General features: G+C 38.7%; 1 protein-coding gene across 1 annotated transcript; it reads right to left on the reverse strand.

Annotated features, from left to right (window-relative positions):
* Positions 1 to 1440: 1440 nt before the first annotated feature.
* Positions 1441 to 1758, reverse strand: LOC121134647 (60S ribosomal protein L23a-like). Its single transcript, XM_040733187.1, has one exon. The coding sequence runs from the start codon at positions 1756 to 1758 to the stop codon at positions 1441 to 1443; it is 318 nt and encodes a 105-aa protein (XP_040589121.1).
* Positions 1759 to 15074: the final 13316 nt, after the last annotated feature.

Consider the following 15074-nt stretch of genomic DNA (forward strand, 5'->3'; position numbering starts at 1 on the left):
ACTGCTTGGCCAAGGGTTACTTGGTGGTAGGGGTAAGAGTCAATCCTTGCATCTAATCTAAATCTTACTAGTTCAGTATATTAGAACCTTTTGTTTCTTTTAGGATTCAGTGAAGCACCTGTTATTACTAGTGTTCAAAACTCTTCATTTTGTTTTGGATTTATTAATTCTTAAGGCAATGTACAAAGTATTCTATTAATTTGTAAAAATGGTGATTTTTCTTATGTAAGAAAAAATTTCCATGAAAGTTCACTCTCTTGTTATATATTTGTGTTTGTAGTTTGAGCCCAGGACAAACTCCTTGTTATTCTTTTATACAACACATCATGGAGTTTATTTGTGATATATAAATGAACAGATTAAAACAAGAACAATTGACTCATGTAAAACTTAACAGTTCACACTTGAAATGGTATAGCTTACTTATGTGAAGAAATCAATTATAAAATATTGTAAGTTACCTTAAGTCTTTCCTGTGTCCCTCTCATTTAATAATTCCTTCCACCCATGTGGGTATGTCCTCAGCTTCTTTAAGTCAGAAATGAATTTGACAAAGACTCAGGAAAACATGTTCACATTGCTTTGTTTCTTACTTTATTATGACTATGGGCTTATGAAAGAATTATTTTCTTCTAGGATTGAAGTTGTTAATAGAATTAATAAATACATGCTATTTCTTGCAGTTTTGAAACCTATAAATAGAATGGAAACTGGGATTTCAAAGTTGAGGAGAGATATCAGATTGCCAAAGAATAAATTGTATCTTAAGATTCTGAGTAATTCTAGATTCTTCTAGCACTCAAAGAGGCTTATTACTGTTAGTAAATTTACCTGAAGTAAGATTTCCTAAAGTGTCATCACATAAATCCAGGTGTGCTGTATTAGTGTGAAAGCTAAAGTAGCTTTCATTAATGAAGTAAGAGGGAAATGGGATTGACATGTACAACAAGCTTGTTTCTAATTTAAATAAAAAGGAAATATATAAAGGGAATATTGCCTGCTAACCTAAAAAAGAAATAATTATTCTTAAAGGAGTTAAAGAGAGAGGAAATAATATCATTCTGTTTTTTTATGATTGATTTGTACTTTTTTTTGGTTTTTTTAAGACAGAGTTTCTCTGTATTGTTTTGGAGGCTGTCCTGGAACTCGCTCTCTAGACCAGGCTGGCCTCGAACTCACAGAGATCCACCTGCCTCGGCCTCCCGAGTACTGGGATTAAAGGCGTGTGCCACCAACGCCCGGCGATTTGTACATCTTTTAATGGTGAGAAAATGTGTATATTTAGAAATTGCCAGTTGGACTCAGTGTAGGTGATCCTGATTTTGTTGGTAACATCATACTCAGAAGCCAGAAGAACATAGACCTTCTTCTCTCCATCAGGCCTTACTTTATCAGGATGTTGACTTTGGCCACATCAATGTCACAAAGTTTCTTCATAGCCTATTTGATGTGGTGTTTGTTGGCCTCGGCATCCACAGGGAGCTCTCGTGTGTTGTCCTCTGTCTTCTTCATGGCTAACTCAGCGGTCAGCGGAACTTGATGCATAGTGGTCAAGCTTGTTTCTCCTGGGTGTGTGCTCTTTGGAAGTGCTTTCTCTGGAGCTGCAGGGTCTTGGACCCTGTGCAGGTGGGTGATGGGCAGGTCTTCTTTGTGTGGGTGTTTTAGCTTTAGCACTGCCTTCTTGGCTTTCAAAGCCTTTGCTTTGACTTCGGCTTTGGTGGGGGAGAGGGGCTCTTGTCTTTGCTTTCTTGGTGCCATCTTGACAAAAAGGATTTAAATACCTTTTGATAAATGAATCTTCAAAATAAACAATGTTTAGTACATTGTTCCCTATCTCACTTGCTCAATTTCAAAATTAAATATATTAACAGATAAAATTAAATATGCTAGAAGCATACAAATGTGAAGTATTGGTCTCTATCTAAAAAATAATAGATATTCACCACCCTCCTTCTGATATTTGAAGCTTACTTGGGGTGAATGCCTTTTTGAAGTCTTGACTGGTTAATAACCTTTCTCACTAAACATGTGCTAAGGCCCAGGTAGTAAGCACAGGCATATGTATGAAGTTCTATCATTGATATTCCCTTTTGAGCTTTTGAATCTGAGAAAAGATGCAAAGATGCTGAGCCCACCAAGAAGATGACCAGGGAGTTGGAGGGAAGGTTTGACTACCTCCATGGTGTAATTCGGTTGTAGCCTATGCTACTGATTTGCCCTGTGACTCCTATTTATATATCTAGCAGCCTTCCCACTTGTGCTGTCAACGCCTCTAGGTAGCATCCCAAAAAACTTACTTTTTATTCTCAGTTAGCTAAAGCTGGTTCCTGGCACTGACAACCAAGGGCTTTACTCAGCTCAAGGCACACCAAACAATCAATACAAATACTGTTAGAAATATAGGAAACCTGAGAATTGACAGTCACCTTTTGTTTAGAAGGTGGCTGTAAGTGAGATTATTTAGTGAAATTAAATGTATTTCATTATAATTTGCAGATACAATAGAAGTGATGCTACATTACTTTTGCATTTTTCTGATTATAATTTTAGCAAATATACATGGACTCTATAACTGAAATTCACATTTTACTGAATCATTTGGCATATCAAATGTGTTGATTTATCTTTGTATAAAGATATACACTCATTTAGTATTTGGGGAGAAAGGATCAAGCAACCACTCCTCTTGGTTCTATTGGCAGCATGGTTAAAATGAGTAGTGTCTGTTTCCCCATGAGAAAAAAGATACATTTTGCATGCTAATTTTCAGATTTCTCTTAATAATACATTTTTCTAATTATAATAGAGACAAATATTTCCTTTATCATTTGGCTGTTTTTCACTTTTGCTAGCTTTCAATATGATGGGGGTTGGGAGGAGAAAAACAGAGACAGAGAAAGAAATAATTTCACATCAATAAAAATCAGAGAGACAAGACATTATGTATACATTTGGGGTGTGTTCTCTGAATTTACAAAAGTCATGACTGCTCTTGGGAGAGTGAGGTGGGAATTTCTGTTTTAGTTTTGAAGCATTTCAAGGCCATTTATTGCCATAACTCACATCCCATTGGATTGAAGTGAATGGCTAACATCAGTAAGTGCTTCTATAGTAGATTTGCTAATTCAATGGAAAGAAGAAAATAGTAAAAAAAAAAAAAAGGAAGAATGCATGGCTTCATTTGAAATTATTTTTCATCCTTCAAAGAACAAAAATGATAGAAGAGAGTGTGTATTTCATTTTTCCTTTACCAGGGTGATGTGATATATATATGTATATATAATCACTGATCTTATGTTTTTCTTCTCATTATTAAGTTTCTTTATGATGTTCTGGTGTCTTCCCTAATGAGAAATAAGCTAGAAATGTTTTGGCATATCTTGGGAAGGTAACTAATACTGAACCATTAACAGCTGGAAGCCTGTGGAATACTTCATTGCAGAACGAATGTTGCAAAAATTTCCCTTCATCCACATCTTCATGTATGTTAAGTGTACCTAGTCACTGGTGTCAACAATTTTGTTCTTAGTCCCAGCATCCCAGTGGTTACCATGCCTCTAGTGTATATTGGAGTTCAAAGCTTCCTTCCTCTTTTTATGATCTTTTTATAGAAATCACTTTCCAATTATTACTGTATATTTTATCATTTGGAAAATTAAAAATTTGTAACTCATGGTGTCTCCTCGACAGGCCCGTTATATATTCCCATTGTATTCAAAGTGGGTATTTTAGCAAGTAAGCACTAATTTTCCAAAACACACCACACTGGTATCATAGTGCTGCTCCTGAAAACTTTTCAGCCTCCAAGCTTTAAGAATTCTTAGTGGGATAGAGAAATCTTCAAAATGTTTAGAGTGATTTCTGGCTTTTCCTTCCCATCCTCAGATCCTCCAGCACCTCACAGATCTCTGGGCTACATTGCATTTGAACCATGTGCCAATTTAATTTCTCAGGACTTTCCTTCAGTGCTGTAAGAGGCTCCTAACCCACCTCTGCATATCTTATTTGCTGAACCCAAAGCTTACTTCTGTCCAGTTGAACTTCATGAAGCATAATGGGAAAGTACCAACTCATTCCCTTCCACTCCTCCATTCATACCTCTACTCTCCAGCTCCATTGGGCAGTTTGGATTTCTCTGACATGTCTCATAATCTCTCAATTCCATGGCTTCCCATGATGTCTTTCTCTTTGCTCCTCTGGTATTGACAAGTCTTGTGTAATTGTGAGCTTCCTGGTTAGGATTTCCTGATATCCACACCACGGTCACTTCTACCTCCTTCCTGTGTCCCCAGCGATTCTTTAGCATATGTTCTGTGACCGTTTCTCTTAGAGAAGTGGAGGAGTACTTGCTCTCCTTTCTTTATCTTAAGTTCCTCTGGCCGAGAATTCACTGTTCTCGTCTTTTTTTTCCGTCAGATTTTAGAACTTGATACATTCCCTACTTTGGGGGTTCAGATAGCTATTACGGGATAACCTGTTTTAAACAGAAATCTCATGTTGAGCCTGGTAGCACAGACCTGTAGTCCCAAGTATGTGGGATTAATTTAAACCCTGCTGACACCACAGAGCAAGTTCAAGGTTTGCCTGGGAAATTTAGTGAGATCCTGTGGTCAGAATTTTTTAGAAGTTGGAAAAGGGATGAAGGATGTAGCTCAGGAGTAGCCTGCTTTCCTAGCATCGTGGGTGCTTTGATCCCAGCACCACAAACAACCAGATCCTGGTGTCCGGTCCCACCTATTTTATTCTATTATAAGCACACCAATTTTAACACTAGTTACTTCTTTTTTATTATTACATCATTAACTTGCATCAATTGTATAAATCATGCATTCTCTGTGTTATATCTATATATGCATACTTTGTGTATTGTTTATGTGCCCATCTATTCTCCCTTATACCCCTCTTTCATCTTCCCCCTCCAGCAACCTTCCAGTTTCTTCAAACCCCCTCCTAATTCCTTTTCCCAGTTACCATTGTCCTTTGTTTCTAATGACACTTTTTTCTACTCACACAAGGTTTCCTTAAATGAGTGAAAACACATGGTGTTTGTTTTACTTATCCGAAGGTCTTTAGTCACCCCGGAAGTGTTACAAATGGCAGAAGTTCTTTCATTTTGATGCACAAATATAGCATATTTTCTTTATTCACTGTCTGCTGAGGAGCACCCTGTTTGGTTCCACAGTTTGTGAAGGGTGGTGCTGTGAAACACGGCAGCAGAAGCAGCTGTGTGTCCAGCTGTTCAAGAGAGCAATTTTACCCACTTTGTGTCAATGTCAGGCAGTGGAGTTGCTGGTCGTATGGTGGTTCCGGTTTTGCTTTTTTAGAATCAGCATAGTATTTTCTCTAATGCTATACTAATTTACACTCTCACAAAGCTAATTCCTTGTTATCTTTTTCCTAGCTATGGAAATGTTTCCTTCTTCATCTCTCCTTCTATGATAAGTAGTTGATGACTCATGTTGTGTGTTCCTTTCTTCCTTATTAATTTTCTCAGGAAGGAAAGACCTTTAACGGTAACAAGTGTTCCATACCTTTTCACAGTTCTTATAAAACTGAGAACTTAAGCATCGTTAAAGATTAATTCTGGATTGCTGAGTGAATAAGACACAGCTGTGTCTGATTAAACTTTAAGGGAACACAGAGTAACAGGGACCTTTTAGATTTACACAGAAATTGGAATACCCAAGGAAGTCGTGGGACCAATTAACAACTGGAAGATAGAAAAGACTTTATGTGGATGTACAGGTGAACTGTGGGATCAGACCAAGTTCCTTGGGTCTCAGTTTGGGCTATGTGGGCTGCTCTATCTATCGGATCCAGGAAATAGATACAAAAAGGGAAAATGTAGCCAAGCTTTATTTAATAGAGCAACAACCTTCTTGGCTGAATGTTTGATTGACCCTGGAAAGCAAAGTCAAGGGAATCACTTTCAGGGTCTTACCTGTAATTTTGAACTTTATAAGAAACTGGAAGTTCTAATGGATTTGAGCGAGAATATAGCAGCACTCTTAGAATGTTCAAGGAGGCTACGTACATAACTAGGTGCAGGAACTCTGATAAGAAAAGAGAACTAAGAGGCAAATAGCCGAGTCAAGAAGTTGTGAGTTGAATAGTTCCTCATATTTAAAATTACTATGAGGAATTTTAAAACCTATTTAAAAATACTCTATTAAATAATAGATGCTCCTGAAACATGTCATTAAAGTAATAACTTTACATTGTGGAATTCTTATGACAATGAATATCACTGTAGTGTTTTAATGCTAGTACTTTTATTGTTTTAAATATTATTCATTATTTGTGTGTGTGTGTGTGTGTGTGTGTGAGAGAGAGAGAGAGAGAGAGAGCACCGTGGCACGTATATATATATATATATATATATATATATATATATAGAGAGAGAGAGAGAGAGAGAGAGAGGTAGAGTGCAACCCAGAAGAGTCAGTTCTGTATCCACCATGTGTCCCACAGGGATCTGAAATCAGGGCATTAGAGTTGTGGAGCAACCACACTTACCCACTGAGCCATTGCCCAGATCCTATACCTGTACTTTCAGAAAGGAGATAAGTTGCTAGGTTACCATTTTAATGCTGCCTAATGGGACTTAGGATGTCAGATACACATGAAATGATTGTGTGTATGTGGGAACAGTTAACACACGACACAATAATTATATGTAACGATAAGCTTTTTGAAAATTTGCAATCTCATCAGGACCCTTTGAAAGCTCCTCGGTCATCAGGATTCTCTCTAACTCAGGGAGACTCAATAAAACACTACCTTGTTGTGACAAGTCAGAGCACAGGAGGACAGCTATTCATAGTCACAGTCTATGGCTTCAAGGCGTTTGCCCTCTAGTGGGAATGAACTGCAGACAGCTGCCTGACCTGCTTCCTGGTCTAAATGACTGGGAGATAAAATTGAATTAAAAGCTATTTCAGTTTAGTATTTCACTGATGTTTAAAGTGAGGAATATAGAGAAATAGAAATCCATAGCTATATAATGAAAGAATGGGGAGTAAAAGATAAGAGAGAAGAAAGGAAAACAGAAAGTGGTGCGGACAGCGCTGGAGGGGAGAGGATGAAGCACAGGGTTGCAGGATCAGAGTGACAGGGGTCGACATGAGCCAGGGCAAGAACACAGAGAGGCAGCAGTGGAGAAATGAGCTAGATGCGAGGAGGAGTAAATTGATCTGTGATAAAGGAGGGAATGAAAGCAGGAGAAAAGAAAATACTTCCTGTTTAAATAGCATGTTTCATTATCAGAATACTTTCTAAATCTTAACTAATTAACCCTCATTGCAGTCCCGGGTGTAGGCATTATTATCATAGTTATTATTATTAATAAGTAATGTAAAAAGGGGTCAGGAGGGTTAGACACACAATGCTTTAAATCTTGCACAAGTGTTTTATTTCTCTGACATGAAAGCAGTGGCTGGAAGGGAAGTTCTGTTTCCAATTCTTGAATCCATTACTGCTGGATGAGTATGCATTATCTTGTGTCTCTCACCTTGGTGACCCCAGGCTGCAGGATCTGACCATGCCATCTGCATCTACCAATAATCCCTCACCTACGACTCAGCCTCAATAGCAGGGCCAAAATGCCTTTAATTCAGTTTTGACACTTTGATTGATAGAATTATTGTAGCTAGTACCATCACTTCTAAGAACAACATGTGACTTCTCTTGAATGCTCTTTGTTTGCATGTTGGCAGTAGACCCAGGTGCACCACTTATGGTGCCTAAACCATACTTAGCATGGTTTTGCAGACCTTGTGTTTATTTTGATGCACTGAAAAAAGAGGAAGCATGCCTTCCATTCAGGAAGTTTATTGTTCTGTTCTGTTAATCCCACTTTTGTTTTTCTGGGTGGGTATTAGGAAATAGATTGGCTAAACCTTCGACTATATAGACTGCAATTCACTTTTTATTCCAGCCAGAATAAGCAAAGGATCACAGGCCTTTAATAATGTAAAATCTGCTTCCATTCACAAGCAGATTTTGTCCAGGTAGGAGGCTGGATATTTTCTTGTTAACAGTAACAGGAGAGGCTATGTGGTCATGAGCTATTAGTTTCTGGACCTCTTTTACATTCTCCAAGATGGTCATTGTTTCAGAAGTAAATTTTAGCATAGATTCAGGTTCATGTTGGAGTTAATGGAGACTCTTGTACCCTGCCTATACTTTATCTTGTACTTTCTTTTATCTAAATATAGTTTATAAATATTGGTTTTCTTTTTATTGAAGCATAAGTAAATAGTACCCAGTTCCTTAAATTAGTTTTCCAGTCCTTATATATATTTCCAGTTAAGAAGAATTTTACCTATATTTTTACATTTTCACATTTATTATAGTTTTACATTTATTTATTTTGCATGTGTAGGAATAGTATATATCACTGTGTATGTGTGGGAACCAAGGGTTATTTGCAGTTATGTTGTTGTTGTTTATTTCTATCCTGTGAACACCAGGGATTAAACTTGGACTACCAAGCATGTTGACAAACAAAGTCTCTACCCACTGAGTTATGGCCCAGACCCAAAAGTCACAACTTTAACTTCACATATATAAAATATTATTTCACTCATGATTCTTAATAGGCCATAGCTTCACTTTTACATGAAACAAATGTCTCGCATCCTGAATTTGAGAATGCAAACGATTACTACATTAATATATGTAAAAATGTTTGTTATTTTCATATATCCTCAAGATTTTGCAATTTATTTGAGACAAAGAATTATTAGTTGAAAAATAAAAAAATCTACCTGTCTCATGAATATTGTATCATCTTGCTTTCTAAAATAATAGAACAGATATATCAAGGCTAACAAGATAAAACTTTAAGTAAATGTTGTATACTTCCTCAAATGAATGGAATCATCATAGATACAGTCATTTTTTTTGATACAATGTATGGGCTCTTGTGAATTTCGCCAAAGAATTCTGTTGGTTTTAAAGGTCACTTAAGTATCATTATGTAAGTTTGTCAACTAGTTTTCAAGGTTATTGACTCTATGATCCCATAGGCCTTTCTCTAGAGCAGCTGCTATCCTTAACAATGTTGACAGAATTCTGCTGTGAAGAGGCAGAAAGCATGTAAGAGTCAGAGGGCATGCAGGACACCAGGGAAACAAAGCCTTCCAAACAGTGCAGCCAGGGCATGTGTGAACTCACAGAGACCGAGGCAGCATGCACAGGGCCTGTGCAGGTCTGCACCAGATGGGGTCCCAGAGCTGTGAGAAGTGAACACAAGCCCCACCCTAACCGAGAAGCCATCTCCAATTGGTAACCACTTGCAAATGAAAATTTAGTTTTCTTCAAGGGAGTTTCACTGAGTAGACAAACCATGCTTAAGGATGGCCAACAGAAAACGAACTCAGAGGCATCTTTGGAGGCTCTCTGTCTCATAATATTGTGTCACGGCTTTTCCTTTTTCATCTTATAGGTCCTTTGCATATATATTATGGCTTCCAGTTTTGTGTTTTTAATGGTATTTCTTTCTGTGTGAATGTGTGTCTATGTCTATATGTGCTTCTGTGCTTTTTCTGTTTCTTCTGTTTGTTTTGTCCTATTCCAATTTGTCTTTTGTTTTATTTTACCTTATTCTATTTTATTATATTCCATAGATACCTACTCATTTTCTAATAATAGACAGAAAGGTTGTGGATCCCAATGTCAGGAGGAGAGGGAGATACTGGGAGAAATTTGGGGGATGAAGCTATAAATAGAATATAATTATTGAAAAATCTATTTTCAATAAAAGAATAATAATTTAAAGTGTTAACAAAATTATGAGTTTTGAATTAATAAATTTCTCCTTTCAGAATTTCATTGAAGAGGATAATGCCCTATTATGTACTTTTAATGTTTAGGAGAATATAATATGTTCTTGGGCTCATCTACATGTGTGTGCTAAACTAAGAGAGATAATTGTAGTCAAAAGACTCTGGTTTATCAACAGCTTGTTATAATTTCTTCATATTACCAACATCATTAAGTCACTGTGATTTCAAAAGCTTATTTTAGGCAATAGAAGCCCCTAAAGAAAATTTTAAAGAAAGAATTAGAAACTGGCTTTAGATATCTCATCTTATATTTGTGCATAAGAAGTCAATGCCTGTGCCACTGTGCCCACAAAAAAGTACATAATCACTGGAAAGCAGAAACTAAAACATATGAACTAGTAAGAAAATCAGTTGGAATGCAAACTATATGTTCCATTACAGAGCTTGAGAGTAGAGAGGAATTGCATTGGCCTGCAAGGCTACCAAAAGATAGTGTAGGAAGTGACATCTCAAGTTATAGTGGCAGACAGTGTAATTAATTGTGGAATGATGCTTTTAAGCATCTCACACATATAGGCCCAACTGTGTATCAGTCTATGTCCATGGCCCACACTGTGAACAGTACACATTCTTGGCTCCATTCCTTTCTGAAAAGAGGGTCTTTTTCTTTAGAACTCTTTCATTCCATTGTGTCATCCGATGGTGTCTTAAAATGTGAAAAATTATTCAGACAAGCACTGCAGAGCTATAGTGCTGTGTCTCATGATGCTCTCTATGGTTACAGGAAACAGTGTGGTATTTTCTTGAAAACTCATATTTAATGATGCATGGGTAATTTAAAAACCTTGAATTTGAAAGTCTCTGCAAAAATTGGAAGTTTAGGATATAGGGTGAGCTGGTGACTAATAGGAAATTTATTTTTTAAATATATGCTAAAAATTGGATGAGAAATGATGACTAACTTCAAGAATGCCATAAGAGATATTTCCCAAAAATATGGGTGGAATAAAATTAACAAAGATCGGTTGATCTCTGCTTTATAAAGAGGAAATGGCCCAGAAGTCTAGGTTTGTTTGCATGTCCAGTCCCATTATGGAAAGCAAGGTGATCCATCTACTCTGTCACCATTTTCCAGAATTCCTGCATTGAACATCAGAGATATAGTAACAGTGCTGGATATACATCATTAAACAAGTGATTTTGGTTGGAAGGAAGAGGTAAATTTACAATTGTTTCTTTCATCTTAAGTTGCCACCCCCAGAAAGAAGAAACTGTGACATTTCTAGAAGTAGGTCTTCCAAACTAGACTAAACTAGTATGTTCGATGGAAATGTCCTCAAAGGAAACACAAAGTGCTATTTCTTTACCTCGACAAACATATGACAACTTGAAATATACATCCCCCCCCCGAGCAAGCAAGCTGCCCCCCCACATCTATCATTATTCAGCATCAAACTAAAAAGTGTTATTCTGAATGCCAATTCCTGCCGACTGTGGCTCTCAATTATGGAATCTGCAACTGCTGATTCCGTGACGATCAAGGACCATGCTGTTTGAAAGACCACAATTTGGCTCTAAGTAATCAATACACTATTTGAAAGCCATCTAGATGCACAGTTTGATTTAGAAATGCCGAGAGCACCGCACGGAACCTGTCCCACAAGTCTGGTTAAGTAGGGCTTTCCTGAATTGGTGAGCTTTGTCCTGTTTGTTCAGTTTTGGAGACCCCAGAGTATTTTCTTTCCCACTGATGTTAACGGATCTTTTGGGGGGTTATACAGGAAGGAGGCTGTGGCTCATAGACAAACACACAGTCCCTTTCTTGTTCCTCCCTCTAGCCTTTCCTTCTTTCCTTGTCCTGAAATGAGGAGCTTTTAATAGGTAAAGTTGTCAATTTGAGGCTTTACAAAGCTCTGTGGCCTTCAATCATTGTTTTGATCGGAAGAGAACCATCATGTTCATGTCTAGTGTTGTTGAGGTTTGAAGAAATATGAATCCCTTTAACAGCCCTAGGTTGTCTTTCTTCCTTTTTAAATCTGAGAAATAGAAACACTGAGAAGTGAAGTACTCCAGGTAAAATAGGTTAAATTAAAAACCAAACAGAACAAAACAAAACAAAAGGCAAGCAACAACAGCAACAAAAACTAGATCCAGGACTACAACCTGAACCCGTGAAGCCCTTAGAATAACTAAAGCATATAGGAGGACTACCACCCCCTTGTGAGACACAAGAGGGCCAGACCTCACTGCCTAGACTTCGCCAATAGTCCAGCATGTTTGCCCTAACTCTGCCCCCTGAAGCTGGCTAATCCCCAAGGAAGGGCATTGTTAGGAGTTTGTTGCAAATATCACATTTTTGCCAAATCCACAAAAGTGATTTAACTTTAATGATTTAGTGGTTGACATGCGTGCAAATGTGACTGGTTGCTTTGTTATCATCGGTGATGCTCTGCTGATTGGGAGGGGTGTGTATCAAGATGGCTGAAGTGCATTAGGTAACAGGTTGGAAAGAGGATAAGGGCAGTGGGGGTGGAGAATAGAAAAGGGAGAGGAAAGGAAATGGTCTTCGGTGACCCTCTAGAGAACTCACTGTGCTCCTAAGAACTATGAATGCAATGAGGACAGTCTGATAAAAAAAAAAAAAACATTTGATCTTGGCTTTTTCCTTAATTAAATTAGAGCCATTTGAGTAGTTGACTGAATAATGGGGTCAGGGAGACAAGACATCAACCTTAAGGAATCTTTCCTCTTTCATTTATTAAGTTTATAGATTATTTTGCGTTTTTTTCCCCAGTAGCACATGGGAAGACAGGGCATCTATTGTTTGTACTATACAGCTTAGAGATTGCTACACACCTGCTTTCTGTACTCTAGGAAGTCAGATAATCAGTTGGCTGTTTTGGTAGCGACACACCACACCGTTAGATGCAGAGTTTTTAGTGGGCAGAAACTCTGTCTTCTATCTATCCTTTTCCTGTGACTTTACTGACACGGGTGGGAGGGGCAGACAGAGGCAGGCACCTGGGTTCTGTGCTCTGACTATTCCTAAATGGAAGTTGCCGTGCAGCTATGGACTGTGGGCAATATCTGCGCATCCTCCATAGTTTCTACAATGTGAAAAGCTCCTGGAATGTGAGGTGTGGGGGGAATGGCTCAGGTGTGAGGCAGGCTGAGTTGGGCCCACAATTTCCCAGCATCTTGTCTCCACTTTCTCCTGTAACTTGCTGATCATTTCCAAGGGATTGGAATAGATTCCTAGTGGAAACTGTTTCAGGAACAGAGGCGATCTACTGGTCTGGATGGTCCTACCTTTAAAAGCAAAACCAGAAACTGTCAACCAGCTGAGGGGCTGGAACTGCCTGTCTCTGGTGGAGCTGGAGCACCCTCTGCTGTCCAGGAGCAGAAGTGCATATACAGAGGACTTCTGCCAAAGCCTTAAGGCAGGCAGGTAAAAGGAAACATCTAAAGATGCTTCCTTCCAAAACCAGATGTCGTTGGGGGAGTCACAGCATCTGGCTCTGCTCAACTGTGGGCCTTTGGACTGTAAAGAAATCGCATCCAGACTAAGCTTGCAGTGCCAGAGCCCATACAGAATACAGATTTTTTTCTTTTCACTTGGGCAAGGAGTGGAATTAATCATTTTGGAATGATAGGTATTTGGGTTATTTTTCATGAACAGAAATGCTGTCATGAACTATACTTCTATTCCCTCCTTTTTGAGTGATCAGTCTTTCTATATCTGGGGAACCAGATGATTGGAACTCCATATCTGAAGCTTCTTGCATATTCCTTTTGGAGGCATATGTTATATAAGGTATGGTGTTCACATGGCATAAATCAAAGGCCCAAATCATGCCCAGGAGCCTAGGGATGAGGAGCATGGCAGCTCATTTGCTAAGATGTAGGACAGCAATCATATCAGGAGCTACTAGTTATCTAGGACTATGAATCTACATTGATTTTATCCATAGATGCTATTTTATCTGCCATTTCCTCTTCTTTTTGCTTGCTCAATTGATACATACATACATATATATGCATATATATATATATAAGTTAAGTGTATTCATTTATTTTACATCCTGGCCTAAGTTTCCCTTCCTTCCTCTCCTCCCATTCTCTCCCCCATGTCCCCTCTGCACATGCCCCTATCAGACTCCCACTCTTCCTCTGTTTCTGTTCAGGAAGGGGTAGTCCTCCATGGTGTCAACAAAGTGTGGTGTCTCAAGTTGAGGTAGACTAAGATTCTCCCCTTATATTAAGGCTTAGCAAGGCAGTCCAGTATGAGGAGTAGGTTTCCAAAAGCCTGAGAAACCTGGGAACAGTCCCCGCTCCCACTGCTAGGAGTCCCACACGTAGACCATGCTATACAACTGTCACATGTATGCAGAGGGTAAGTAAAGATCTTTAAACAGTCCAGAAGTAGGTATTGATTCAATACTTAGCAGCGCAAAGGCTGGGCTTTGAATGTAATCCACTTGTGCCTGATGTTTGCAGAACCTTTACAAAGTGAGAAGGAATACGACACCCTTGAATTTAAATAGTTTCATTTATAAAAAACAATACCTGAAGTAAATATAAACAATGTAAAAGTTATAGGATCATCATTTAAAAACTTACAGTCTTAGTAACATCATGCAGTCATCACTAAGATATTCCCAGAATCCTCTCTCCAAACTGGGATTTTACCCATCACACATCAGGAAGCCGTCCTCCTTTTGGTCCTTTGTGTGTCTGTGTATGCGTGGGTACCTGCTTATGAATGTGAGTGTGTATGAGCCACAGAACACAGTGGAGGTCAGAGGACAACCTTGGCCGTATCTTGATTATCCACCTTGTTTGACATAGGGCCTCTTCTTCACGACTGTGTGCAGCAGGGAGATGGCATGAGAACTTCCAGCGATTCCCACTTCCAATCTCGCCATAGGATTGCTGGGGTTATATACCCGTGCTCCAGTGACTCTGACTTTACATGGGTTCTGGGATCCAAGTAGGTCCTTATTTTTGGGTGGTAGGGACCCACTGAACTATCTTTCCAGCCCCAATAAAAGCCATTCCTACACCAGACACAGTGGCATACAGCTGTTGTCCCAGTTACTCATGAGCCTGAGGCCAGATGATTATTTTAGTTCACGAGTTAAAGGTCAGTCTGAGCAACATACTGAGATTTCATTTAAAAACCAACCAAATGCTGGGGGACAGCTGAGCCAGTAAAGTGCTTGCTAGGCAAATGAGAGGGCCTATGTTCAACCTCCAATACCCACACAAAAGGTTGGGCATGGTGCT

The sequence above is a fragment of the Mesocricetus auratus genome, unplaced genomic scaffold (genome assembly GCF_017639785.1).
Source record: "Mesocricetus auratus isolate SY011 unplaced genomic scaffold, BCM_Maur_2.0 Super-Scaffold_100029, whole genome shotgun sequence".
Taxonomy (NCBI): Eukaryota; Metazoa; Chordata; class Mammalia; order Rodentia; family Cricetidae; genus Mesocricetus; species Mesocricetus auratus.